General features: G+C 44.7%; 1 protein-coding gene across 2 annotated transcripts in view; it reads left to right on the top strand.

The window, feature by feature from the left end:
• EFHC2 (EF-hand domain containing 2) overlaps nucleotides 1-27,393 on the top strand; it is a 212,067-nt gene that overhangs the window by 163,951 nt on the left and 20,723 nt on the right. For both annotated transcript variants that reach the window (XM_049644583.1, XM_049644581.1), the window contains 3 exons: nucleotides 12,758-12,955; nucleotides 14,669-14,761; nucleotides 27,064-27,169. In XM_049644583.1, coding sequence (XP_049500540.1) covers nucleotides 12,758-12,955; nucleotides 14,669-14,761; nucleotides 27,064-27,169 — 397 coding nt within the window. The remainder of the gene's footprint in view (nucleotides 1-12,757; nucleotides 12,956-14,668; nucleotides 14,762-27,063; nucleotides 27,170-27,393) is intronic.

Here is a 27,393-nt window from a genome sequence, read left to right as displayed (position 1 = left end):
CTGTGTCTCCGTCTCTCTGACCCTCCCCCATTCATGCTCTGTCTCTCCCTGTCTCAAAAATAAATAAACGTGAAAAAAAAAAAAAAAAGAACAGGCCATTTTGGGAAGCAAACACACCAAAATGGGGCAAGAGTTGCATTAAAATGTACAAAACACATTTTTTTAAGCCTTATTTTTGAGAGAGAGCGAGTGAGTGCGTGGGCTCATGAGCTGGGGGAGGGAAGAAAGAGAGTCCGCACTGTCAGCACAGAGCCTGACGTGGGACTGGAACTCATGAACCGTGAGATCGTGACCTGAACCGAGATCAAGAGCCGGACGCCTAACCGACTGACCCACCCAGGTGCCCCCACCCATTTTTTTTCTGAATTAAAAATTAAACAGGATGCACTCATAGGAGACTGGACATTGCAGAAAACCCCATAGTAAACTACCAGAGAATTCTCTTTAGAAGCACCCACAAACAGTGCAAGGTAAAAAAGGGATTAAAAAGATGGAAAAAGAGATCAGGATTGGAGGGAGAGAGGGCACGAAGCAAAGGGAACTAAAGTAATGAAGATAAGTGCTTAAGAAAAATCCTTTTCTAAGCTAAAAAATAAGTGTCTGTAAATAGAATTCATCCTGTTTCAAGCAAAATACATGAAAAGAGATCACTAGATACACCTTGACAAAAATTTAAAGGTCATATATAAGGAAAGAATCTCCTAAGGGACATCAAAGCAAATCCAAACAGCAGAACCAATGACCTCAAAACCAAAAAGATACAGGCCTCAGGTAACACAATGCACAGACCCTGGAATAAACCTTCAGTGCTTTGAGAGTAAACAAATTGAGCACAAGTTGCTCGATGTACATGGAGACCGTAGAAGTGTTTTCAAATCTTCAAGAAAGCAAAGTATTGTTTCTTTGATAAATTACTCCAAGTAATATGTTACTTTAGTAAATCACTCTAGAACATCAAGACAAAATCAAAACACAGAACTCAAACAGGACATCTGATCTTTAAAAGTTGGAACGGGGTTGGCGGGGGGGCACCTGGGTGTCTCAGTTGGTTAAGTGTCCAGCTTTTGATTTTGGCTGAGGTCATAATCTCGCAATTTGTGAGTTCGAGCCCCACATTGGGCTCTGCACTGACCTGCGGAGATTGCTTGAGATTCTCTCCCCCCTTTCTCTCTCTCTCTCTCTCTCTCTCTCTCTCTCTCTCTCTCTCTCAAATAAATAAACTTAAAATTGGAAAACAAGTTACATACAAACACACACAATTATATATCTCAATTTCAAGGTAAAACATTATTTCAAGATGTTGAACGATGTGAATGATGTCGTTACAAAAATTTTAAAGGATTGGGCGCCCGGGTGGCTCAGTCAGTTAAGTGTCCGACTCTTGGTCTCAGCTCAGGTCATGATCTGCCGGTTCGTGAGTTCGAGCCCTGCAGCATGGAGCCTGATTGGGATTCCCTCTCCCTCTCTGCCCATCCCTCTCTCTCTCTCTCTCAAAATACATAACCTTAGAAAAAAATTTTAATTTAAAGGGATGATGACATATGTGGTTTATACCAGACAAAATAGCCAAACTCCTCTGCAAGAGTGAGGGGGAAACTAATGGCTGAATTCCTCACGTTCTATCTTGAAAGGAAAATCATATATTTTATCCTTAACTTTGACACTTAGGTAGATTTAAGTTTAAAATATTTCAGAGCAATTTCGACTTCATCAAGATAGGATATGGTAGAATCTAATAGTCATTTCACAGTGTGTGTGTATTAAATCATCATGAAAGCTGCAGGGGGGAAAGGAATTTTGGGGAGTGGGCCCAGAGATTGGAGCAGTGTGGAAATTCATTGTATAGCTTCTTGAATTTGTACCATGATGGGTTCCTTTAATCATGTTAAAACCGATTATTAAAAAAAAAAATCCAGAGAACTATATGGAAGGAACTGGTGTTCCTTTTTAGAAAAAAAAAAAAAAAAAAAAAAAAAAAAATGTGCAGAACTGAAGAGCAGAGCTAATATAGCCTTTATTGCAAAAGGCAAGTAGCAGCAGAAGCTAATGGCATGAACAACTGAAAACCCCAAACAAGACGACAGGGGGGAAAAATGTCCTAGGAGAAGTCTTGTCCATCGCTGTAAACTCCCTGATCGCCTTTGGAGCCATTATGACACGTCCCACCTGCCGGAGGTCGGCACATGATCACCTCCCTCTTTCCCGTTTATATTCCTTCCCGGGACCTCTCCTCTCCCTCCTCCCCCTTAGTTGTCCAGGAAGCCCAGGAGGGGAACTTTGTCCAAGGAGGGCCAGACCGCTCTCAAATGCCACTGCCGTGGCTCCTTGTCTCAAGACTGGCGTGGGAGACTGTTCTGCCAGGCTGATGGATGCCACTTAGGCAAATAGTCAAAGGTTCAGCGTTGCTACTCTTTTAAGTTAGGAGAGACAGGATCATGTCCACGAAGCCGAAGGACCGGCAGGGACCAAGAAAGCGAAGGCACAGATGACAAGCTGTACAACGAGCAGTTAAGGATGAAGAAGCCGTTAGGGATAGGTCAAGACCAAGTTATGCCCTTTTCCATTCCGCCCAATGGACGTGTCAGGCTTTCTCACTCTTAAGCTCTTAACTTCACCATTTTCCTCCCACTCATGGTAGAAAACCTCGTCCCCGGGTTAACAGAGAACGTAGAGGTCCCCCTTTTGAGATACAAACCCTTCCCATGCCCCTGCACGCACAACTCAGCACTCTTCCTTTCCCATCTCGGTGGAAACGGTGTCCCCCGCCCCATGCTGTCCAAAGCCAGCTTCCGTGATGGCCTTGTCTCCCAGACACTCACCAAGAGACCTGGGGCCCATCCTTGGTTCTACCCTCTTGCCGCGTTCCCTCTGCCCCAGCAGCCCTCACTGGTGTATCTACCCTCCTGTTGCTTTCTGAGTGCTCTGACATCTGTTCGTGTTCCTCCCTCTTGCTCAACGCTCAGGAGACTCCCTTCACCTGCAGAAGAAAACCCAGAGGCCCTAACATGGCCCCTCGTGTGCCTCTCATGATTGGACCCCACCTGCCCCCTCTCTTAACTTCTTGTTTCGCTTCCGTATGTTCTAGCTCTCCTAAGAATTTTGGCCATCTGGGTTCAGGTCTTGGCTTCACCACTTTAACTAGCTGTGTGCCCTTGGGCATTTTGCTGGCCCTCTCCGGGCCTCAGTTCCTCATCTGTAAAATGGGGATAATCAAAACTCCTGCCTCCAGGGCTGCTGTGGGAGAGAGGAGTTCCTGCTTATGAAGCAGTTGGCTTGATGAACACCTTTGTGCGTAAACATGAATATATACTTTCCCACCTTACCCAGTCTGACAACACAATTCAGCAGAACATATCTGAACACTAGCACTAAGCACTTGGTAAATGTGAGCTCTGTTGTTAATACTTTGTACAGCTCCTTAGATGTACCACCCTCTTGTTCTCGGATGTTTCAGGATACGGTTCCTTCTCCCATTCTTCCAGCCTCCCCTTCCTCCAGCCTGCTTCCGTGACTGGCAAGTTGTCTTTCCTCTTCAGGGCCTGCTCCGTTACCACCTCTGCTATGAAGCCTTCCTGGATTTCCCCCTCCACGTATATACATGCCAGACTGGATGAGGGGTACTTTCTTTGAGCTTCTGGACATAGATTTATTGTGCCCCCCCTTTTTTTTTTTTTAACTTTGCTGACCCGGTTTTCCTTCTGGTCTGTGATGAACTCAAGGGTGCAGTCACTGAGGGCTGGGGATCAAATCTAGTCCATTCCTCTCCTACTCTCCATCAGTTGATATTGTCCAACATGGAGTAAGTAAGTACTCAATTAGTGTTTGTCAAATGAATGAATGAATCCATAGTAAGGACATATTCAGACAGCACGCAATAGAAGAAGTACAGTTTCCTAGCAAATGAGAGGTGTTCAACTTTATTAGTAATCAAATCATTATTGATTAAAATGAGAACTTGTTTTTACCTATGGAATTAGGAGACATTTTTAAAAATGACAATGTCTATTCCTGTGGGCTCTCTCTGATTGCTGGTGAGGGTAAAAGACAAAAGCATACATACTTAGCACCATGTATCAAGATATTTAAAAATTCCTTTCCTTGGGGCACTTGGGTGGCTCAGTTGGTTAAGCGTCCAACTTTTATTTTTTTAATGCTGATTGATTTATTTTTGAGAGAGAGAGCAAGCAGGGGAGGGGCAGAGAGAGAGAGGGAGACAATCCCAACCGGGCTCCGTGCCGCCAGCCCAGACCCCCGTTGCGGGGCTCGAACCCACAGACTGCGAGATCATGACCTAAGCCGAAACCGAGAATCAGACGTTCAACCGACTGAGCCACCCAGGTGCCCCTGAACTCTTGATCTCATCTCACAGTCGTGAGCTCAAGTCAGGGCTGCTCTGTGTTGGGCACGGAGGCTACTTAAAAAAAAAAAAAAAAAAAAAAGTCCTTTTCTTTTGCCCACCTGATTGCACTTCTGGGACACTATCCAGAGGAAATTATTTAAGTTTATTTAATTTTTTTTTAAAAACAGCATTTTAGATGTTGACTCAGAAATGTGTGAGGAGAGTACATAGGTTTTCAAAGTTATTTTGTGAGTAAGCAAGCAAAAAAAAAAACCCAACAAAAACAAAACAAGATCACTGCTCCTTTCTTTCTTTCAGTATTGCTCTTGGGCCCATTTTCCACCCTACACTGTTAAGTCTGCCCGTCTCTTCCTTTCTCTGTAGTCAAAGGAAATAATTTTAAATAGCTTATGCCTGAAGATGTTCATTAGGACATCACTTGCATAAAAGTTTGAGAAAAGCGCACAAAATACCCCGTAATAGAAGCATGGTTTAGCATTTTGGTTCCAGAAGAATATGTGGTAACATGACCCGTATTAGTTAAATGAAAAAAAAAAAAGCCGTAAAATAACGTTCGCAGCTATTAAGAAAAAGAAAAGACTATTAAATACCCATGCATAGAAAAAGACTACAAAGAAGGATACTAAAATATTTAATTACTTGGTTATATTTGGGCAGTGGGAATGTGTATGGCTTCTTTTTCCTTGCTTTTATTATTAACCAAATTCTCTATATTTAGAAACATGTTCCTTTTATAATGGAGTGAAGCCAATAAGTCTATATTTTAGAGTGTGTGTTGAGGAAGAATTAGGACTGATTATATCTTACTTGATGCGTTTTGATATTAGTAAGACTTGAATTGCTAAATTGATTGTAAACACCTGGAGGGCACAGACCTAGTCTTGTTTAGCCGATGGTTTGTTCAGTATATACCTGTGGGCTTTTATGGGGTGTCCCGCCACGTAAGGTCCCCTGACTGTCACAGGGCCCAGCATGGCCTCTAAACCCTCTGGCAGCCAGGGAGAGTTAAAAACAAAAAGCCAAACAAGCAAAGTTTGCTTGGAGACAAACCTTGAACACAGGATGGGTGTTACCCAAAAGGAAGGTGCTAGAAAATGAGTATGCTCATACAAATATGCTTGTAAATGAAATGAATATTCCTTCCTTCCCTGCCCACATTGCAAGTGAAACGCCATCATCTACGCTTTCATTTGCTGCTACCAAAAAATCTTGACATAATTTAAAAAACAAGAAAGCAAAAACACTGTTGCCCTAGCCCCCTTGAATGTTAATTAAATGGAATTGTACCAAATCGTAGAAGAATTCTAGAGGAGTGGTTTTAAAGGGTTTCTAAAATCGTACCTCTCTGAGGAATATTGTTAATAATATACACCAATTGCTCTTAACTACATGAGAATATGTGTGTGTGTGTGTGTGTGTGTGTGTGTGTGTGTTTTGGTTTTTTTTTTTTTTTTTTTTTTTTTTTATACTTAAGCAGCCCCAGAGGCGAATGCACCAAGACATCCTGGATTTCAAACTAAATAAATCAAAATTACCATGTACATTCCACTACCTGTCAAAACAGGAAAAGCCATAGCATGTGATGTGAAACGAAGATTAGAGCCGCAATGGAGAGAAAACTGGAAGCCTGCTTACATTTGGAATAAGAAAACAGGGTCAGTGATTTTCAGTGCAGATGTCCTTCTCTTGGAGAAAACATTTCAAAAAAATCAGTTTACAGCACAGATGTATTTGGCAGTAATTATGACACTGTCAAGAGATTCTTTAGCTTCCAGAGGACTTATTTCCGAGTCTAGCGTGCTTGCTTGTCATGAAGACCCTCACATGAATCAGGGGGATTTAAAGCTTGAGGTATTAGGTGCCACTGCCAATGGAAAATGACCAAAAGGAGGATAAAGCAGACGTATATGCAACAGAGAATGGAAGGGGCACCTAATTTGATTTCGGAGGATTAAGCATTTGTGCAGCTTCTCAAATAGATCTGTTATATAAAGAAAGGCGCACCTGGAGTTTATTACTTCATCACTTCAGACTTAATCCTGAATATGACTACTTAAAACAAGTGTGCCACGTTCCTTTTACATTCCGCAGGTAAATTCTGTGATTTCGATCGTCGGAAACATTTCACATTTTTCCAAGATAAGCTTGCTTATGAGAAGTAACTCTTTCAGTTTAATCATTTTTTTTAAATTATTTAAAACAAATTTGTAAGTACGCTTCAGCCCGGCATGGGGCTTGAACTCATGACCCTGAGATCAAGACCTGAGCTGAGATCAAGAGTCAGGCACTTGACCGACTATGCCATCCAGGCACCCCTCTTTCAGTTTGATACAACATGAAGAGATCTCTATTGTGGGATGATGAGAGTGATACAAACCGTTAGCGTTTATTGAGCATTTATAGTTCCCGGCACTATGCTAAATGCTTTTTATACCTTGCTAATGTAGCCTTCAGTTTTCATTTATTCAGCCAACTATTTATTATACAGTGCTTACTTACTGTGTGCCAGGATCTACTTAAAGTGTTGGGGATTCAGCAGTGAACAAAATAGACAAATAGCCCTGTCCTTTGTGGAACTCACGTTCCAGTGGGGGGCTAAAGACGATATACAGAATAGGAAAGCAAATGATATACCAGGCTGGTGTATGATGAATGCCACTGAGGAGAAGAAATCAGAGGAGGAGAAGAAATCAGAGGAGGAGTCAGGGAATGCCAGTCTTTTAGAGTAGGGGTTACACTTTTTTTTTAAGTTTACTTATTTATTTTGAGAGAGAGAGAGAGAGAAAGTAACAAGGAGAGAGGGAGGGGCAGAGAGAGGGGGAGACAGAATCCCAAGAATCCCAAGGTTCCATGCTGTTAGCACAGAGCTCAACACAAGGGCTCGATCTCACAAAACCACAAGATCATGACCTGAGCTGAGATCAAGAGTGGGATGCTTAACTGACTGAGCCACCCAGGTGCCCCAGAGGGGTCACACTTTTAAAAAGAATGGTCAGAGAAGGCCTCACAAAGATGATACTCCAGAAGATGCCCTGCGGGAGGTGAAGGACCAAACTGTGTAACTGTCTTGGGGAGGAGCATTCTAGGGTAGGGGTAGCAGCCAGTGCAGAGATCCTAAAGCTAGTATGTAACTGCCTTGTTTGAGGGAAAGCAAGGAGTGTAGTATGGCAGGTGCAGAGGAAAGAGGGGACGAGGCCCAAGAGATACAAAGGGGGACATCACGTCAGATATCACATCATGAGCCTTTTGGGTTCTACGTCAGGAGGGATGGCAAGCCCTCAGGGGGTTTTGAACAGAGGCATGACATGACCCACAAAGCAAACGGGCTCGTCCCGGCTTCCCAGATAAGGAACAGAGCTTCGGAGAAGTAATTTACCAAAGTTCCCAGTTGTCAGTGAATTAGCGGGGCTGGAATTTTAATCCAGGTCTGTGTAGTTCAGAAGCTCATATTTTTCCCACTAAACCACACCCGTCTCCCGATTGCAGGGAGGCTTGTGACCCAGGCCAGGGTAGATGATATTCTTACTCTGGAGTTGACTTTGTGTTTCCCTTTTCTCTGGAGTTCTTTGGCTTCTGGCAAGACTACCATGTCGTACAACTCCAAGGGACACCATTTATACCAGGAGTCTGTAAATGTACTCCCGGGAGGTAGGCGGTGCCCAGACGACATAGCCATGTGTAATGACCTTGTTCTCCAGTGACATTGAAGAGTTTCATGAATGGTCTTGAGCTATGGTTGCTATGGTTAAGCCGGCAGCAAAATCCTTTTTGGTCACACGTTTGTACTGGCCCCACTCTGATGCATCTTTCCGTCTCTCCTTCCTCTGACATATACTCTACCAGCTGTCTCTACCGCCCTCCACTCACTGTCTGGAAACACACAAGTTCAACAGTGTGGCGGACTGGGGTGTCAGTGATGGGAAGGCAGGGTTTTCTGCTCCGCGTGGGCAGCTTAGGCCCACAAGTAGAAGAGAAGGCCTGAGGGAGTGTAGGATGTGAGCAGGTGTGCCTGGCTTCTGATTAGAGAAAGTGGAACATTTTATTTGTTGAATATCAAATTGAAGGAAATGATCAAGAGTGCCAACCAATTGTCATCAGAATTGCTGCTGTGTTTAATTTAGGCTCAACCTGATTTTCTTCTAGGCCTTCGGGCCCAAAGCTTGGACTCCTGAGCCCTTGTTTATGTTGAAACTAATTTTTTTAGTTGGCCTGGAAATTACTGCTTACGCTTCACCGATTCAACGTGTAAGAAAATGCCCTGAGATTCAGAGCTTTAAAATGGAGTTTTGATTCATTGTTGCTTGAGTGGGCGCCTTTCATGGAATTATGTCTTGTAAAACTGCTTAGCATTTCATGTTTCAGAATTGCGCATAGTTACTTCAATGCCCTAGAGCAGTTTGGCATCCTTTTTTTGACTCTTATGACTTTAATTACAAAAACTGAGAGAGAATCATGGCAGCATCCCTTATAAGATTAACTAACTAATACTGAGATGATCCGTATACGATATTAACGCCAGGAACACAGTACAATGTTGAGTAAAGGCAAAGGTGGTTGACATTTTGAGTGTTTTTTTTTTTTTTAATGTTTATTTTTCAGGGATAGAGAGAGAGGGAGAACAGGAATGGGAGCAGGGGATGGGCAGAGAGACAAAGACACAGTATCTGAAGCAGGCTCCAGGCTCCGAGCTGAAAGCAGCCAGCTGGACCTGGGGCTCGAACTCATGAACCGTGAGGTCATGACCTGAGCTGAAGTTGAACGCTTAACCAACTGAGCCCCCGACATGCCCCGCCGTGTTGAGTTTTTAAGATTAGCAATGGTCATCACAGAACACCAGATGCATACAATGAAAGCTTCTTTTGAAAATGCACTTTTATTTCCCTTAAATGAAGGAGCAGGAAGCACCAAGTTCAGACTTTGCTCTCAAATCACATTTCAGGTTCACTCGGAAGGTTTAAGTGAGGAAGGGCTGTGTTTCATGGGAGTCGGACCTCTGTTTTCATGGCTCCTGCCAGCAAAAAATAGAATATGCGGAAAACAGTTTGGTCCTCTCCCTCAGTCGGTTAAATATAGAATTCCTAAGTGACCCAGCAGTTTTACTCCTGCATTTGTATCCCCCCAAATTCAAAACAGGCATTCAAACAAAAACCGGCACACCAGTGTCCACAGCAGCACTATTGACAGTAGCCCAAAGGTGGAAACAACCCAGATGTCTGTCGATGCGTGAATGGATAAACAAAACGTGGTAGTTCACACAATGGACTATTACTCAGGCCTAAAAAGGTGTGAACATGAAAACATTACGCTAGGCAGGAAAAGCCAGACACCAAAGGACAGGACTCTGGGATTCCACTCCTATGAAATATCCAGCATTGGCAAATCTACAGAGATGGAAAAGAGATTTGTGGCTGCCCCGGTGCAGAAGAGGGCAGGGAGGAAGGAAGGAGGCGCAGAGTGAGTGCTTCTTCAAGGTGATGAAAAGGTCTGGGGACAGACAGAAGCGGCGGCAGCCCAACGTTGGGGATGCGCACCCCTGGTACGTTTTCTGTTCCGCGTGCTTTACCAGGATACAAAGATGGAGGGTGCCACTCTTGAGAAGATCCTTTGTTCTTGGTGGAGCCAATTCAAGTTTGACCGGGTGGGGGGGGAGCCCAAAAGAAAAGGGGGCACATGGCAAATGCGGGCAAAGGAGCAGCAGTCCTGGGACCTGCCCCACGGGCACACCGGCCACACCGGCCTCCACTCCGGGGACCCCTCTGTGTCCCCCCATGCTTGGGGGCGGCTTCAAGTCTGGGGCGGCTCGTCTGAAACCCTCACCTAAAGGCACGGGGAGCGGCGGGGTACCGAGCTGTTTAAAACCCGAGCATGCGCAAGTCCAGCAGATATAAATTTTAACCGCGTTGAGGCCAGGACAACTGCAGTTTATCCAACGAAAAGGAAAATAAACTTTTATGACCTGGTGGTGCTAGAACAAGTTTAGTTAAAGGTGCGTGGCAAGTTTCTGGTTACCGCCGCACCCGTTCTTTTCCCTCGTCCTGGGGAGTTTGCCACTTGTCCTCCTTCACGCTGTTTCCGCCCCCAAAAGGAAAAAAAACCTTTCAGGTGTTTTTTTGGGTTTTTTTTATGATGATGAAAGCAATATTTGATACTTACAAAAGTTCAGAGAAAGCAGAAATTATATATAAAGGTATGTTGTATATATATACATAAGTTATATATATAAAGATATAGATTATATGTATAAATACATATATATAGATACATATATGTAATGTATATAAAGAAATCTCAGCGATCAGGGACAACATTATAGATGCTTTGGCCTGTACCCTTCATTTTTTTAAGTTTTAATTGAAATTCCAGTTAACATACAGTGTCACGTCAGGTTCAGCGATTTGGCACTTCGATGCGATACTCCGTGTTCGTCACGACAAGTGCGCTCCTTGATCCCCATCACCTGTTTCCCCCGCGAATCTATAGGTACTGGAATCTTCACTTTCGCTGGGATCGTGCATTTATCAATGCAGCATGGACATCTTTCATAGAAGCAAATGCCAATCAGCAACCTACTGTAAAAAAATTTTTTTGAGTTTATTTTTGAGAGAGACAGAGCAAGTGGGGGAGGGGCAGAGAGAGCGGGAGAAAGAATCCGAAGCAGGCTCCGTGCTATCAGCGTGCAGCCCGATGGCAGGGCTCGAACTCATGAACCGTGAGATGATGACCTGAGGGAAATCGAGAGTCGGACACTTAACCGACTGAGCCACCCAGGCACCCCAACGACCTGCTTTTTATGGTTGTATAGCATTCCATTTTCTGCCCGTGTCATGACTGAATATTCCGTGACCAGTGTTCTAAATGAGCTGTGGGCTTCCCTCGGCGAGATTTCTCCATGGTCACTTAGCCCTTTGTCAGAGACAGTTGGTGACTCCGGGTTTCTGAAATTACTTTCTCTGACTTATTTATGCTGATCAAGTGATAGCCCTCGAAGCAGAGGTCATGGACGGTAAAGGGAGTAGAGGTCTGTAAACGGTCAGCTTAATACCCACAGCCTTTAGGAAACTTTCCCTGGCTGAGCCCCAACTCCATCCAGTCATTCTGTCTTCTGTGTCCCAACAGAAGAGGGATAGAACAACATGCAAGGGCGTGGGCTTTGGAGCCAGACTGCAAGTGTTCTCGTTCTGGCTTGCGTGACATGGGACGTATTCGGTGCCTCAGTGTTCTCCTCTGTAAAATGGGGATAGTAATAGCCCCTATCTTCTGAGCCAGATGAAATGATCCATGCCAGAAGTTTCTGGCAACGCAGGACCTGGCCCATAGCTAGTACTCAATGGATGGCAAGGGTTATATTATTACTCAGTTCGTTCAAGCGGCCCTCCCAGTCTGTGGTGTTGAGAGACTAGGAGAGGCCCAGAGATCTTCGATGATCTTGAGAATGCCAAGAAATGCGTAAGAGAACTAAAAGCCGTTATTCTGAAAGACCAGTCTGTGAGCCGCAGAGCAAATACAATCTTGTATTCCCTTGCTTATTTGGGATTCTTGGGAACTGAATTATTCGCAGTAAGTAGATTTTCTAGATAATGGAAGCTTATTCATGTAACCACTGTAACGGTTGGCATTTTAACTATTTTGATGTACTTCTTTCTTACACGTGCTGCATGGTTTATTAGCTGTGATATAGAGAATATACTGAAGACAATCCTGCCAGTTTGTTAGGCTCTGAGTCCTCATCGTTAATATGTTGTTGCTGTCATTTGTTGTTGTTGTTGTTGTTGTTTTAGCTCTGCCGCAAAATCTCAATGCCATTGTCTTCAGAAGCCAAAGACAGCTGTACCTTTGCATCATTCTTCATTTTTTACTCTTTTCCTCTCGCTTTTTTCTCACTGGCAGGGCGTGTCGGTCTGAGTTTTTCTTCGGAGATGTTTATAATTGCTTTCTCCAACTCGAAAAGACCTTTCTAATGTACTGATTTATAAATTTTATGCCTGGGAAACCAGAACCCCAAGTCTGTTACTATTTTGTGTAAAGTAAGATTAATAGGCATTGAACGAAATCCTGTATTTAGTGGCAGGTGTTTTTTGTTTGTTTTTTATTTTTTATTCTTTATTGTTTAACCAAGGACTTTGAGAGATTTACTTTTCTGGTTGCAGGCACTTCTCTGGTAGGAGTTTGAGTTTGGGGAAAATGCCATTTCATTTAGAAGCTATAGTGCGTCCATCCCAGCACTGGTGCCTTCCTGCTGCTCAGAATTGAAATGGAAATTAAATTAAAGAAAAATAGTCACCTGTCCTCTGTGCAGTTGATAAAAATTTTATATGGTGGAGTTTGGATATTTTTGAGAGAAAGCAAAATATTGTTCTTAGATGCAACTTCATGAGCGTTTTCTCATTTTCTTTACAGAGACATCATAATGACTCTAACCGTTGGGAAACTCCTAGAACATGAATTTATAACCCTTGCACGTCACTACGGGGTGCCCGAGGACACGTGTTCTGATATGAACATCCTAATGGCACAGGCCCACGAACAACTCAAGAAAAATACTTTTGAGAATTTTGAAAGACTCATTGCTACTTGTGTCTATGAAGATCGAGAAAAGTAAGTCTTTGTTTTCTCCATTTTAATAAATTTCTGTAGACCCGAGTAGTGAGCGGATTCACGTTTTATCCCAAAGGGCAAAAAGAACTTTGAGATGTCCCATTATACTCCCACTATATAGCAGAGGTCCTGTAAATCATTTTTGGTGAGCATCTGATACACATATTTCATAGTGATGGTGCCCTCTGTTTGCTGATGGAATACGGAAGGCCCGTGTATCTTCAAAAAAACAGGATGCCTCTTTGCATTTCCTTTTAATTGGTTTCTGGAAGCTTTCAGCCGAAACGTAGTAAAGCCAAATGTTAGAAGGTTTCATTCAGAGAGGTCTTTTTCTTACATTATTTTAGTGATGACTGGGACTTACAAATGACCTTTATAATACAGAGAACAGGGAATTTACAAGGAAACGTTCTACAGAGTTGCTTTGAAATGATTTCTTCTTGAAAATAATGAAGTTCAGCATAGTCTATCTCTAATACATTTTCCATGTTTATATTGAGCTTTATCGAGTCATTTTTATAAAGTAGAGCCCCATCTTACCCACAGACCTGATATCATGGGGGGAAATACTCACGTGGAGTTAGAAAATCTTAGTTTTAACTCTAGCCTCTAATTTTGTTAGGACCCACCACTGCCGTTTCTTTGCTCCCACGACCCCTTCCGCCATCCCCAGACCTGAAGTTTACATCCAAGTGGCCTGCTGTGTACCCTAAATATCTTTAAAGGTCCAATGGTTCATCTTAGTGATGAACATGAGTATTTTTTCCTAATCCAGAATAATACAGCCTCGTTGGGTTTTTGTAAAGATGATATTTTTCCTTGAACCTTCACACTTTGCCGAGCCTTCTGGAGGATGCGTGGCCTGAGCTTTGCATGACCCTGGCCCTGCCTTCCACCCTGGTGGGACCCCTCCCCCGGGGTGAGAAGTGTGACCCTCCTTCACTAAAGGAATACCTCCTGGGCACGATGAGCCTGCTTGATCCGACAGCTCTGAGGCTCTTCCAGATCTGACAAGCTTCCGTTCTAGACATAAACGCTCTCTCGTCATCTTATAACCTCGCTGTGAATAAAGCCACTCGCTTTCCTTCCTATTGGTTCTCATTTTGCTTGGTGCCTAGAAGAATATTGGCCGAGTGAGAACACTGGACGAGCACTTCTGTGCCCCCTCCTGCCCCCCAGCAGGCTGAGGAAAATGACTCTTGGGCTGCTCTGGAGAAACCCTCTGACAAAACTGAGGTGAATGTTAAGCCCCAGCTGGGGCTTCCAAATTGCAAGGTTTGGGTCCAAGAAAAGACTAGAAAAACACCCTGAAATCATTGAATACTTGTGTTGGAGGCTCTAGATGCCTGTCAAATTAAGAGATGTTTCCAAATATCAGAGCCATCCTTTGACCAGTGGTCAAGAAGGCAGACCAATTACTTAGAGCAGCACTCGTGGCCGCAGCCCTAATACGCTGTGCTGTCACCAACCAAGAGTCTGAATCGTGATGGGCAGACCTTTGTAAGGACAGAATCTGATGGCTTATGAACTGGAAAAAGTTGGTGAAATGCCATAGGACTGTTTTTCCTTACTGTGAATCCCCCTACCACCGCCGATACTCATTTCTGTGTGCAGATTCTTGGGAGGCATCTGTGTTTTCTTTCCTATAGCATGTAACTGTTTACTCAAGAGAGACAAAATCTATAAACACCTGCCTACTCTGTTTTAATGCAGGAAGAAAGTATTACCCACCAAAGACATCAGAAGGCTGTGCAAATCCTTCAGGTTACCTCTGACTGATGACCTCCTGGGATCCATACTGTCCGCGTAAGCGAGAGCTCCTCCCTCCGTGGGGTTTGTCCTGCACACTTTTGTGGGGCGGGGGGCTCCTCCTGGTTGTACATTTACCTTTCGTTATCCTCGATTGCCCCTTGACCGTTCCGGTTATGTTATTGACGACGCATTTCCATTTAAGTGTTACGAAAGGCAAAGTTGGTCATGGTTTTGAACGTTGGACAGCCTGTTCTGAATTGCTAGTCTATCTTCTTAACATTAAGACAGACACACGTAGGGGCGCCTGGGTGGCCCGGTCGGCTGAGCGCGGACTTCGGCTCACGTCACGACCTCGCAGCTCACGGGTTCGAGCCCCGCGTCGGGCTCTGAGCTCTGTGCTGACAGCTCGGAGCCTGGAGCCTTCTTCAGATTCTGTGTGTGTGTGTGTGTGTGTGTGTGTGTGTATGTCTGTGTGTGTGTCTCTCTCTGTCCCTCTCCTGCTAGTACTCTGTCTGTCTCTCTCTCTCTCAAAATAAATAAAAAGCATTTACAAAAATAAAATAATATTTAAGACACACATACACATACACACAGGTTCCTTGGACAAAATGAAAACGTCCTACTTCATTGGTTATGAGGGTATTAGATCTCAAATTCGGGGCAGATTTTTCAAAGCAGTAGTTCCTACTGGCTAAAGACATGTGGTAAGAGGGCCTAGTGTTACTAGCATAGGGCTCTGCCCTACTAGAGCCCCAGATATAAACCGTGGTGATTATGATGTTGCGAAAGGAAAGCACCATGAACTGCTTCTCTGCACCATGAACTGCTCACTCTCCTGCTCAACGTCTACTTTTGACTTCCTGGCACCCACCCTCCCAGCTACGCAGACTCTGGCATTATCCCAGCCCCTCCTCCGACTTGCTCATCTCGGTAATTCTGACATTTTGGACTGTGTTCTAGCCATCGTTGTCCTTGCTCTGAAGACATTACTTCATTTGCTTTGTGAGCACAGCTTCATGAGTCAGAACTATTCTCTTCCTACCTTACATGAGGATGCTGAGGTTTAGGGAGATGAGGTGTTTCGCCCAAAGTCCCATAATCTAGAAGAAGAGCTTGACAGTTCTACATCCTGCCTACTCCTTGCAGCCACTCTTTCCTCTCCATTCCTACCGTCTTCACTCTTGTTGTGACCCACGTTTCTTCCTGGCTGTTACAGCACCTCCACGTTGGTCTTTCTTCCACCAGTCTCTAAATGTTTAAATCTGTCTTCACATGCAGCAGCTTAATACCCTCTAAGAGCCAAAATGTCATAGCACTGCTTTTCTACTCACGAACTCTCTGTAACCCCTCTTTCCTTTTTAAGGAAAGACCGAAATCGCTGGCTTTTCACTCCTTCTCCCCCTTCTGCATTGGGAGGCTTAGGGTTGTCAGTTGGAGCATTGTTTTCAGGCGGGGGCTGGAGTGGGGAGTCCTCATCTGAGACAAAAGGAACAGATAAAACTAAATCCCATGTGGAAGAACTAGGGTCTGAAGCATCAGAAGGGGACTCAAGAGGGCCAATCCAGTTGGATGTACCTGTGTGTTACATTGACCTGGGGTTATTTTCTGGAATATCAGCCCCAGGGTGCTTTTATTTGCTAGCATCAGTGTGAGGGAGAAGGCAGGTCATCCTGATGGAAAGGACCTGAGATGAAATAGGCCTAGGAGTCTGCTTTCTTCCGTCATCACATTCCCAAGACCACATGGGCTAGTTAGCATTTCACATGCCTACCTCCTGCTTCCCACTGTTAGTTTGTTTGTTGGCCTTTTCTCTTGCTCTTTCTTCAGTAGAAAATAGCTTCCAGTTTTCTTTACCTGCTGAAATCCTGCTCTTTCTCTAAGACTCACTTCGGGTAGCACCCCACCCATGAAGCCATCTTAGATTCACTTGGCTGGCTGTGACTGACTCTTCCAGAAGATTCTCACAACACCGTGTTTCTCTTTTTGTCTCTTACCTTGTAACGAAGATTTGCGACTTGACGTTCGGTCCATTCAGATACAGAGACCTGCTTTCAGCCTGTTTGATTTGCCACCTATGAACAACCAGTGGGTTCGTCAGATCTTAACAGTTTCACCCTGCCTGGTCTCTTGTAGTCTTTGAATGCATTTGCTAGCTATGTGATCTTGTGCAAGATTTTTGACCTGCCTGAACCTCAGATTCCTCACCTCTAAAATGAGATAATACCGGGGCGCCTGGGCGACTAAGTTGGTTAAGCATCTGGCTCTTGATATGGGCTCAGGCCATGATCCCAGGGCCGTGGGATCGAGCCCCTCCACTCAGTGTGGAGCCTGCTTGGGATTCTCTCTCTCTCTCCCTCCCCCCTTCTCCCCTGCTTGTGTGCTTGCTCTCTCTCTTGACTAAAAAAATAAAACCAAAAATACAATGAGATAATACCTACTTCCTGGCAGTTCTGAGAGTGACTTGAGATAACATACACGAAGTACCCAGCGCAGCACCTGGTACTAAGTATTGATCGGGGACTAGGCGAGAAGTTGAAGTCAGGGACCACAGACCACACACTCTGACTTCGAAGTGAACTGGAGGAAACTTGTGTCCCTCTACACAGAGGAAGCCTTGTTTTCAAACAGTTGGATCTGAAGGCGTTTCGCACATGAAGCTGTCTTCCCGTCAGGAAGCTGCGGATATTTATTAGATTATCTCTTATGGCCCCGGGGATGAGTTGTCCTGGAAAGTCCGGTGATGTGGGAGCCTGGCCTCTGGAGGACCTGGACGTTCCTTCTCTAACACTGAGGCCACCAAATCATCATCCTCTGCAGCCTGTTTTGTCTCTGCCTTTATGATTTGACATTAAAGGCAGAAAGACCGTTCCCCCACTTCCTTCGAAGATGTCCCGGGCACGGCGCACATCTGCCTCCGAGCCCAGCTCGGCTTTGTGGAGGTCATCCCTCCGGGTTGCTAAGCGGACTGTGTTCAGTCCAGCTCTGCCTCTGATTGTGCGGTGACCCTTCTCTTCACTCGGGGGAAACTTCAGACCAGTCAGATTAGAAAATGTCTCATTCCCAGTCCCCTCTCCCTCCCATATGCCCCGCCACGATCTGGGTCGCATGCTTGGGGTTTTGCATCATCTCCGCAGATTCCTTTCAAAGACGGCCCTAATTCCTAACGGACCCATCAGCCTGCAGCTTACATTTCTATTCTGCATTCTTATTGTTCCCCACAGACTGCACAGGGCTTTCCAGAGCCTTGACCAGACTCTCTTTCTGCACAGCCCTCCTGTGGCATGCCACGCCAGAGCCCCTCTGACGTCTGCCACGTCCTGTGGGAGGCAGGCCTGGAGCGTGTTGTTCTGGTTCAGTGCACGCTCCGTCCAAGGGCGGTTGTACCTGCGGCTGTGTGCGCTCAGTTCAGGCGCCGGAAAACAACATGGCTGCAGATTTGACTGATTGTCTCTCACCCCAGTGATTGTTACTCGCGTATTTTTCCTAACCCTGTTGTTTTAGTATCGAGAGTTCCCTCTGCTGCTCTTCCATTTTTTTCTTTCTTTCTTTCTTCTGATTCAGTTAGGGCTTTTCCTGAATTAGCCCAGCTCAAGCTGGGATCGGGACTTCAAAATCGTGTTCACATCCGGTCACCTGAGGCCCCACCAGTCCGTGGCATGAAGTCACCTTAGTTACCAGACGGGTTCATCTCACCAATGCATAGAGCATCGGGCTTACGTGTTCTGTGCAGTAGTAGCAATGGGTGATACGTGAATGATGGGACTGACGCTCTGTATTGACACAGTGCCAAGGGCCCTAGAATATTCCATAAACCCCTGAGCCTGTCAAAAGGCACGTGACCGTTGATGATAGGCACGATTCCTCATCTTGTTAAGTGCAGGCACTGAGGCACCAAGAGGCTCTCTCACTGAGAGAGTGCGGTGCAGACCGAGTTGAGTCTCCGATGGAATTAGGACGACGACTCCCTAAGATACCCTAAACCTTTGGGATGTGAGCCTTGTAAATGCACCCGACCTCTCTGAGCCCTCACTTGGGTTTTTGATGCTCCCTCAGTTGTTCATAAGCAAGAAATTCTGGTTCTCAAACCGTTCGGAAGTGGAGAGTATTCTGAGGTCATTCCGTTCTGTGCTCCGCGTGGGACTGGGAAGTAAAGAGGTGGCCTCCTTCCCTAATGGTGGCCTTATGAATCGCCACTTGGAATAACTGGAAATTAATTTAGAGACCTGGCCGTCTAGAGATTCCCAGAACTACTCACTGACAACCTGGGGCCATGCCACCATGCCAACTCTGAGTTTTTAATGACCCACGGACGCAGTGGCCCAGAGCTCTACTTTTTTCTCAAGTGTCCAGTCACTAAGTATCTCAGAAGGTGTTCAAGGGGCACCTGGGTGGCTCAGCTGGTTAAGCGTCTGACGTGATCTCACGGTTCGTGAGATCGAGCCCCACGTAGGGCTCCACACTGACAGCGCGGAGCCTGCTTGGGATTCTCTCCCCCTCCCTCTCTCTCTGCCCCTCCCCTGCCTCAAGTAAATAAATTAAATTAAATTAAAAAATTGCAGAAGGTGCTCAGGTGGGCACCCCTGGGTTTGCCGGGTAATGAACTGAAGCCAAACACAACCAAGTGAATCAAAAATGTGTCTTCACTGCCCTCCCTCCCTTGCAGCTCTAGTCATGCAGCCCAGCCCATTCACCTGCGTTGCAAGATGGCCTTTGCAGCAGAGGGGAAGCCATGTTCCTTTTCAGCAAAACACAGCTGCTGCTCTGCCTTTTACCTCCACAGATGGAGCTTTATTCGTTGTGGCAAGGAGATAGATGGCTTCTGTAGTTTTCAAGCCATTCATCCTTTTAGGGAGCGGGGGGGACCAAAAGCACCCATCAAATGACACATTTCTAAGAACTCCCATCTAGCTAGGCATCGAGGAGCATGCTTGGGAGGGAGGGGGGGTCATGATTATCTAAGGAGGAACGAGGGAAAATTGCCTTCCCTCCCTCTTCCTCCACAAACATGTCCCTGAGTTTGTGTAGGGAAGGAAATGGTGGCTTGCCCAAGTATCAAAGGGAAAGAGGAATTTATGGAGGCTTTAGGAAAACACTCTAGCACTGTGAGCTGGGACTTTAAAGTAAGGAGGCTGACTTTTTAACAAGCGGAGAAACACTTAAAAGCCAGAATTAGTGTTGCCCTTTAGGGCAGTCACCCTGGAAGACCGTGCACGGGTTCCAACAATGTTGCCATAGAAAGTTCTTCTTTGGAATTGCCTTCACGGCCTTTTTGAGAGACTTGCCTCCAGAGTGGCCAATCTTCGTCCTTTGACCACGGATCAGAGTCTTAGCAAGAGCCAAAAGTCATTCGGCAAGGAGCAAAGTAGGGGGTCCTGGTGGACAGTCAGGAGGCTGACATTTTTGATCAGGGGCACAGCATGACCCCGAAGTAAGGAGACGTATTTTCTATACGATTCACAGGTCTTTCCAAAATGTTTTGAAAGGATGGATAGGATCTGGCAAAGGATGACAGGGAGGGCGCCATTTATGGGTGACAGGGGAGACGGTATTCAGAGGTAAATGCAGGCAATGACTGACTTGTTCCCAGTACCCGAAGAGTCAAGCCTTCCTCCATCTCTGAACTGCTTCCTCTTGGCTCCTCTGCCTCCTATTTGGACTATTTTTAGAACCCGAGCTCTCTTATATATCCATATTCTTTCTCTCTCTCTTTCTCTCTCTCTCTCTTTCTCTCTCTCTCTCTCTCCCCCCCCCCCTCCCCTCTCTGTCACAACCTTGGCTAACAATAACGAATGGGAGATTTAGTGTGTGTTACATAGCAAAGGAGGGCATGACAAACCTCACCCCATCGGTGGCCTGGGTAGGGGCGGGGAAGCTGTGTACAGAATCGCGGAGCAGGGAGGAAGACCGGGGACTGATTCCTCACCAGCATTGGATGAACGTCCCACCTTGAAAAGCATTGTTTCAGGGTCTCTCGCCTGCCTTTCGTGCTTTGTACATTTTGTACTTACATCACACTGGTACATTCTCATGGTAAAACAAAAACAAAAACAAAACTCAAATAATTCTAAAAAGCTTATTCCAACAGCAGCAGCTTCCAGCCACACCCTTCCCCACCTCCCAGACCCATCCATGCACAGGAAGCAGCCTCTTTCAGTTGTTCTAGTCATTTCTATAGACGTTTGTCTGTTTGTTTATTTAAAATTTTTGTTAGGTGACATACTGTGGGATATGGGTTTCAAAAGTAGAATTCTGCGACTCGTCACTTACGTACCACACCCAGTGCTCATCGCAACCAGTGACCTCCTCGATACCCATCACCCACCTAGCCCATCCCCCGCCCACCTCCCTCCATCACCCCTCAGTTTGTTGTCTATCGTTAAGAGTCTCTTGTGGTTTGTTTCTGTCTCTTCTCCCCCCTCTTACCGTATGTTCATCTGTTTTGTTTCTTAAATTCCATATAGGAGTAAAAGCATCTGGTATTTGTCTTTCTCTGATTGACTTATTTGACTTAGCATAATACTCTCTAGCTCCATCCACGCCATTGCGAATGACGAGATTACATTCTTTTTGATGGCTGGGTGATATTCCGGCGACATTTAAATAACACGCACATACTACTATTTCTGTGTTTCTCATTTTTAGATACCACTGCTAACTTCCTGTTAGGGTGCTTGAGGAGTTAACATAATATTAATTCCCACTATTGGTCTTTCTGGATGCTCTTAGGATCTTCTCTTCGGGGCCTTGTGTGTATGTGTGTGTGGCTGTATACGGATTCGCTGTGCTTAATATGGGCCCTTCTGGTCTGGAGACCCTGTCCTTTGGTTCTGGGAAACTTTCCATCAATTTTTAGTAATTTCCTCTCTTTCATTTTCATTTTTCTCTTGTGAGAACTCCTGTCATTAAGATTTTGGATGTCCTAGGGGCACCTGGGTGGCTCAGTCAGTTGAGTGTCCGACTTCGGCTCAGGTCATGATCTTGCAGTTGACGAGTTCGAGCCCTGCGTCGGGCTCTGTGCTGACAGCTCAGAGCCCGGAGCCTGCTTCCGATTCTGTGTCTCCCTCTCTCTCTCTGCCTTTGCCTTGCTCATGCTCTGTCTCTCTCCGTCTCAAAAATAAAGATAAACATTAAAAAATTAAAAAAAAAAAAAAGATTTTGGATGTCCTGGATTTGGATCTCTCCTTTCCCGGATTTCCTCTTTGTCATCATGATTTTCTTGACACGATATTCCGCCTATTCTACTGTGTAATCTAATAATAAATCTCTCAGATTTTTTATTCCAGGAGCACAGTTTGTCTGAATGTTCCCTTTTTTAGTTTTCTCTTCTTTTTTCATGGGTATACTGTATCCTCTTATCTTCCCTCTTTGCCTCTGCAACCTAATTGCCTTTGTTTTTCTGATTCCTTTTTTTTTTTTTTTTTTTTTTTTTTTTTACTGTTGCTGTTTTGGCTTCTGTCCTTAATGCTTGAAGCTTTTGGGGGGGAGGATATTGTTGATTGGTGGGTTTCACTGCACAAATCCATCTCCTACCCCTCATTTTCGTTAGGTGAACCCCAGAAGCTGGAATCTGGAGATCTTTCTGAGACCATTCGGAGAATCAGGAAAGGAATCCTATCTTCCGCTGGAATAGGAGGGAGGGTGGAATGGGGGGAAGGGTCACCAAAGCATGGCTACAGGTATTCTAGAAATGGGAAAGGGGAAGGAAGGGGGCCGAGAGGCCCAAGTTCAGTGTGTAATGCTCTCCTCTGCCCTCGATCATGCTTCAGCTCCCCCAGACTGAAGCTTCTTAAGTTGAATTGCTCTGAAAGAGAACTGTATAGAAAAAGATACTTGGGATTCGCTGCCCTGGCTTTGTTCAGGCTTTGAAACAGCCCTTGTTTTCAGTCTCACACCATGTTCCCGCCTCTGATGGCATCTGGAGCCTGCTTTCGCTGAGCGCCTCAGGAGTTCTGTGGGCCACATTGGCTAATCTCTAAGTGGCCCCCTGCCTCCAGACATTTGCAGTTTAGCTTCCCTTGGTCTGCTTTCCATCTTGCAAAAGATTTTGAAGACTCTTGCCCACCGTTGTCTTTTTTCCAGCTGTCATGAACATCGCGGGTTACCACCTATTCCTTTATTGCCGTTTTGGTGGGCTTTTGGTGAGAAAGGGAGATAAATATTTGTGACCGATCCATCAGGATTAACTACAACTCTGTCCACTTCCAACAGCAAAGAATTCTTCCAAGAAGCATTGGCTCATTTTATCCACTTTCATTGAAAGATGCTTTGTTCTCTTGTCCCTTGCTCCTTTTGCTGAGAGTTCCATATCCATTGAGATCCTCTAAGAACTGAAAAGAAAAACTTGGAGTGTTATACCACATTAGCTCAACTCTTCTCTGGAGCCTGGCTCTGGGTCTTTGAAAAGACTAAATCTCTCAAACGTTTTTCCTCAGAAAACATTCATACATCATTTCTAAGCTGTGTACTCTTCCATTTCCAGCTTTTGATCCTTCCTGAATATCATTCGATTCACAAATATCCTTTCCAAATAGCCTTTGAAATGGGTAAGTGGTTAGATGTGTTGAGTCTGACGTATCGTATGTTGGGCAGGGAAGAAGGCTGGGCACCTAGGGGTAACAGGTAGGGATGAGTAAAGAGAAGACTTCTTGGTAACAAAGTATGATAATAGGAATTCCAGTGGTGATTTCGGAAATCTTTCTAGAAGTTTCCATTGCCATCATTCAGGGCAAATGCAGATTCGGGTGGAGGGACTCGGTTAGGTAAGAGGAACTTCAGGAAGGCCTTTCTGAAGAAGCAACATTTGAATTGAGACTTTCAGACAAAGGGATCAGAGGGGCAAATGCCTCGCATTTCTGGAAGAAATCTCAGCATGCTCAGAGAACAGGAAGAAGGCTAGTGCACCTGCAATGTTTTGAACAGAGATGGAGTTTACAGGTGAGATCAGGGAGGTCAGCGATGGCCGGATTACATACAGTGTTATAATCCCTGATGGGGAGTTCAGCTTCTGTCCCAAGTGGATTGGAAAGCCATTGGAGCGTTCAAGGAAGAAAGTTATTGATCTGGTCTATGTTTTAAAAAGCTCATTCTGATGGAGGATGTGTCTGCAGCATGGTCAGAGTCGAAGCAGCAAGACCAAGCTACAAAGCTATGGTTATAACCCAGGTAGGAGTTGATGGTGGCTTGGAGTTAGTGAATGGGAGAGGAGGTGGAGGAAAAGATTTATGATCTGCTATGGTGGTAGAACCCTCAGGACTCGTTAGTGGATTGTATGTGCGGGTGAAGTCTGATGTGGTCCTACATTTGTTTGGTAATCTTTTGACTGGTTCCCAAATTACTGGGATATCACACTTCTGAAACCTCTAGGATTAAATAAGTGTCTCCTCTAATTGACGTAACAGTAATTTACCGACAATTACATTCTGTACTCTAGAAACAGAGAAACTTAGTTCATTGGTGATCTCATCCAATCGCTCAATCTGGTGGCTTTAAAAAAAAATTTTTTTTAATGTTGATTCAGTTTTTTGAGAGAGAGGGAGACAGAGCAGGAGCAGGGGAGGGGCAGAGAGAGAGGGAGACACAGAATCCGAAGCAGGCTCCAGGCTCTGAGCTGTCAGCACAGAGCCCGACTCCGGGCTCGAAATCAGGAACTGTAAGATCGTGATCTGAGCCAAGGTCAGACACTTAACCAGCTGAGCCACCCAGGCACCCCCCACGATCTGGTGGCTTTTAACACCATCTGTATGCTAATGGCTGCCACATTTTTGTCTTCACCTCGAACCTCTTCCCTGAATTTCAAGCTCATAGATCCGACTGCTCACTTCCCATCAAAATATAACATATGCAAACAGCACTCCCGGTTGTTTTCTGCCAACCTGTAGCCCCGGCAATCCTTCCAGTCTCAGGACAGCTATATTTTTCCAATTGGTCAAGCAAAACCCTTAGAGTTGTCCTGAGTCCATTCATTCTCTCTGTCTCTGTCTGTGTCTCTCCCTGTCACTGTATACAATCCTTCTGGAATCCTACACTCAAAGTATTAAGAATTGACCACTCCTCACTGATCTCCACCGCCACCGCCGCCATTTATGCCTCCTCTGGGTTACGGAAAAAGACTGCTAACTGCCCTCACCACTTTGGCCCTGCCCCTGCATTCTCTTCTCAATGTATCAGTCAGAGCGATCTTTAGAAAATACAACTTGGGTCCCATAATAGCTCTCTGTACAGTCTGCTGCTGTGGCTCTTAGTTCTCTTCAGTAGGAAAGTTAAAGGCTCTACATGATCTCATTCTCTGACCTCAGCTCCTACTCGGAGTATTAGGGAATACTTTTCTTCAAGGCTCCATGCTAAATGCAAGTTTCCTACAAAACATCTTTAATTGATTGAGCTTCAGTTCCTCTCCCAAAACACACACAAATAAAAGACATCATGGTCCGGCATTTTGGCTACAAATATTTCCATAAACAGAGCATGTCCTTTCAAGGAGTTCAAGATGACAAGTGAGCCAAAACCCAGACGATAAACAGTGGTAGGGGGCGGCATATTGGAGTTGCATCCCAGAACCCTTGGCCAAAGAAAATGTACACAAAAAAATAACCAAATTCCCTTTCCCCTCTTCTGATCGCTGTTGATTCTACTTTGTTTAGATTGATGAGTCTGTGTGACTTCATCTTGTAACATTTAACTTATTACTGCTAATTTTTATTAGTTTATAAATACGAGCCATTATTTTCTTTAATCCTGAGGGGGAGAAAAAGTCCTTTGGTTATGAGTATGCTGTTTTCCTGCATTTATCATCACCCAGCTTTCTTTTTTTTTTTTTAAGTTTTTTTTAACGTTTATTTATTTTTGAGAGAAAGAGACAGAGAGTGAGGGGGAGAGGGACAGCGAGAGAGGGAGACACAGAATCCGAAGCAGGCTCCAGGCTCCGAGCTGTCAGCACAGAGCCCCATGCGGGGCTCAAACTCATGAACCGTGACATCGTGACCTGAGCTGAAGTCGGATGCTCAACCCACTGAGCCACCCAGGCGCCCCAACCCGGCTTTCTTATAATTAATCATCCCCTGTTCATTCTTGCAACAGAGTCTTGTGCACCTCACTTGCTGGTGGGAGGGGTATGTTGAGTTGGAGGTCCTGAAGGTGCTCGAAATAATACCTTTGTCTTTTCCTTCAAACAGTGGTCGGACATGACCAGTGTATGTTTTTTAGCCTTAAAAATGGGCAGGAAGTGGGGCACCTGGGTGGCTCAGTTGGTTAAGCATCCGACTCTTGATTTTGGCTCAGGTCCTGATCCCAGGGTCATGTGATCAAGTCCCACGTCGGGCTCTGTGCTGACTCTGAGCCTGCTTGAGGTTCTCTCTCTCTCCCTCTCTCCGTCTCTGTCTCTGTCTCTCTGTAAAAGAAAACAAGATTGGCAGAATGTGGTCAAATTCAGAGTAGGTGGTATGGAGGTATTACACTGAGAAGTACTTTGCTTGTATTTAGGTCATTCTAGCAATTGTGTTGAAATTCCTAGGTCTTAATAGCCAAAAGTCTATTATGGTTAAGGTTACATTTATGCCAATGTTTTCTTTTAAGTGAAAATGGGCTTACTTAATGTTTTTTCTTATGAATTTAAAACAATTCAGATGATACAGAAAAGTCTGAAGAAAACAGCAAAACTCAGTCTCTCTTCCCAGAAATAGCTGTTTTTAATATTTCGGTGTGTTGTTGCTAGACTTTTCCTATGCCTTTTTATATAAATATAAACCTCAAGTAAGATCATAACTCTAAATACTGTCTTATAACCGCCTTTCTGCTCAACAATACATCATGAACATATTTCCAGGACAGTACATGTGGATCTAAATAAACCCTTTTTAATGGCTAGATAATAAATGATAAAGATACCTTTTATCTTCCCTAAAAATATCTTAGTAGACAAAATGAATCTAGGCTCCCCTTTAAAATTTAAAAGGCATGCAGTCTAAAAATACAAGGAGATTTTATTTTACTGACCTATTGGATCAACGATATGAAATTAAAGGGGACCTTCAAATACTCTGAACAAAACAGTCTCGGTTACTGAATAAGCTCATTTCTTTCTGTGGCAACTGCAACAAATATTTATTGAGCACCTACTAAGTGCCAGCATTAATCTAGGTGTTGGGGACACGTTGGTAAAGTAGCCGTATGGGATCTTTGCTCACAAAGAGTTCACATTCTCAAGAGTTAGAATCAGAAAATAAACTAGTAAGAAACAGGAAAAATAGCAGATATTGAAACGTACCTGACATTATGTTTTCATGGTAGCATTTAAGGTGACATTTCGGTCCTGAATTCTGCAGATTGAGTCAAATTATATTCCATAATTATATTTTCAGGTTTCAAGACAGTGAAGAACAAATAAATTACGAGTTATTTTTCTCTGCCCTGAACTGGAGAATGAATCCAATGCCCGAACTGCAAGCGGTATCGTTTACTAAAGAGGTAAAATCAACCTTGCATTTTTAATATCCTTTATCTGAAAAATTAGTTTTCACCATGAAACATTAACAGCCGCGCTTTTGGAAAAAGCGCTTCCGTCTTCCTGGGTATTTGCGGTAAAGGCTAATCGCTTTCCGTGCTGAGTGAACATCTGCTCTATAAGAGCATGACTTCTCTTGTGCAGCTGAATTTTTGTTAACTCCAGTCGCATCCCATTATATGGAAAA

This window comes from Panthera uncia, chromosome X (genome assembly GCF_023721935.1).
Source record: "Panthera uncia isolate 11264 chromosome X, Puncia_PCG_1.0, whole genome shotgun sequence".
Lineage (NCBI taxonomy): Eukaryota > Metazoa > Chordata > Mammalia > Carnivora > Felidae > Panthera > Panthera uncia.
The sequence above is the reverse complement of the archived record's forward strand: the minus strand, read 5'-3'. Positions and strand labels throughout refer to the sequence as shown.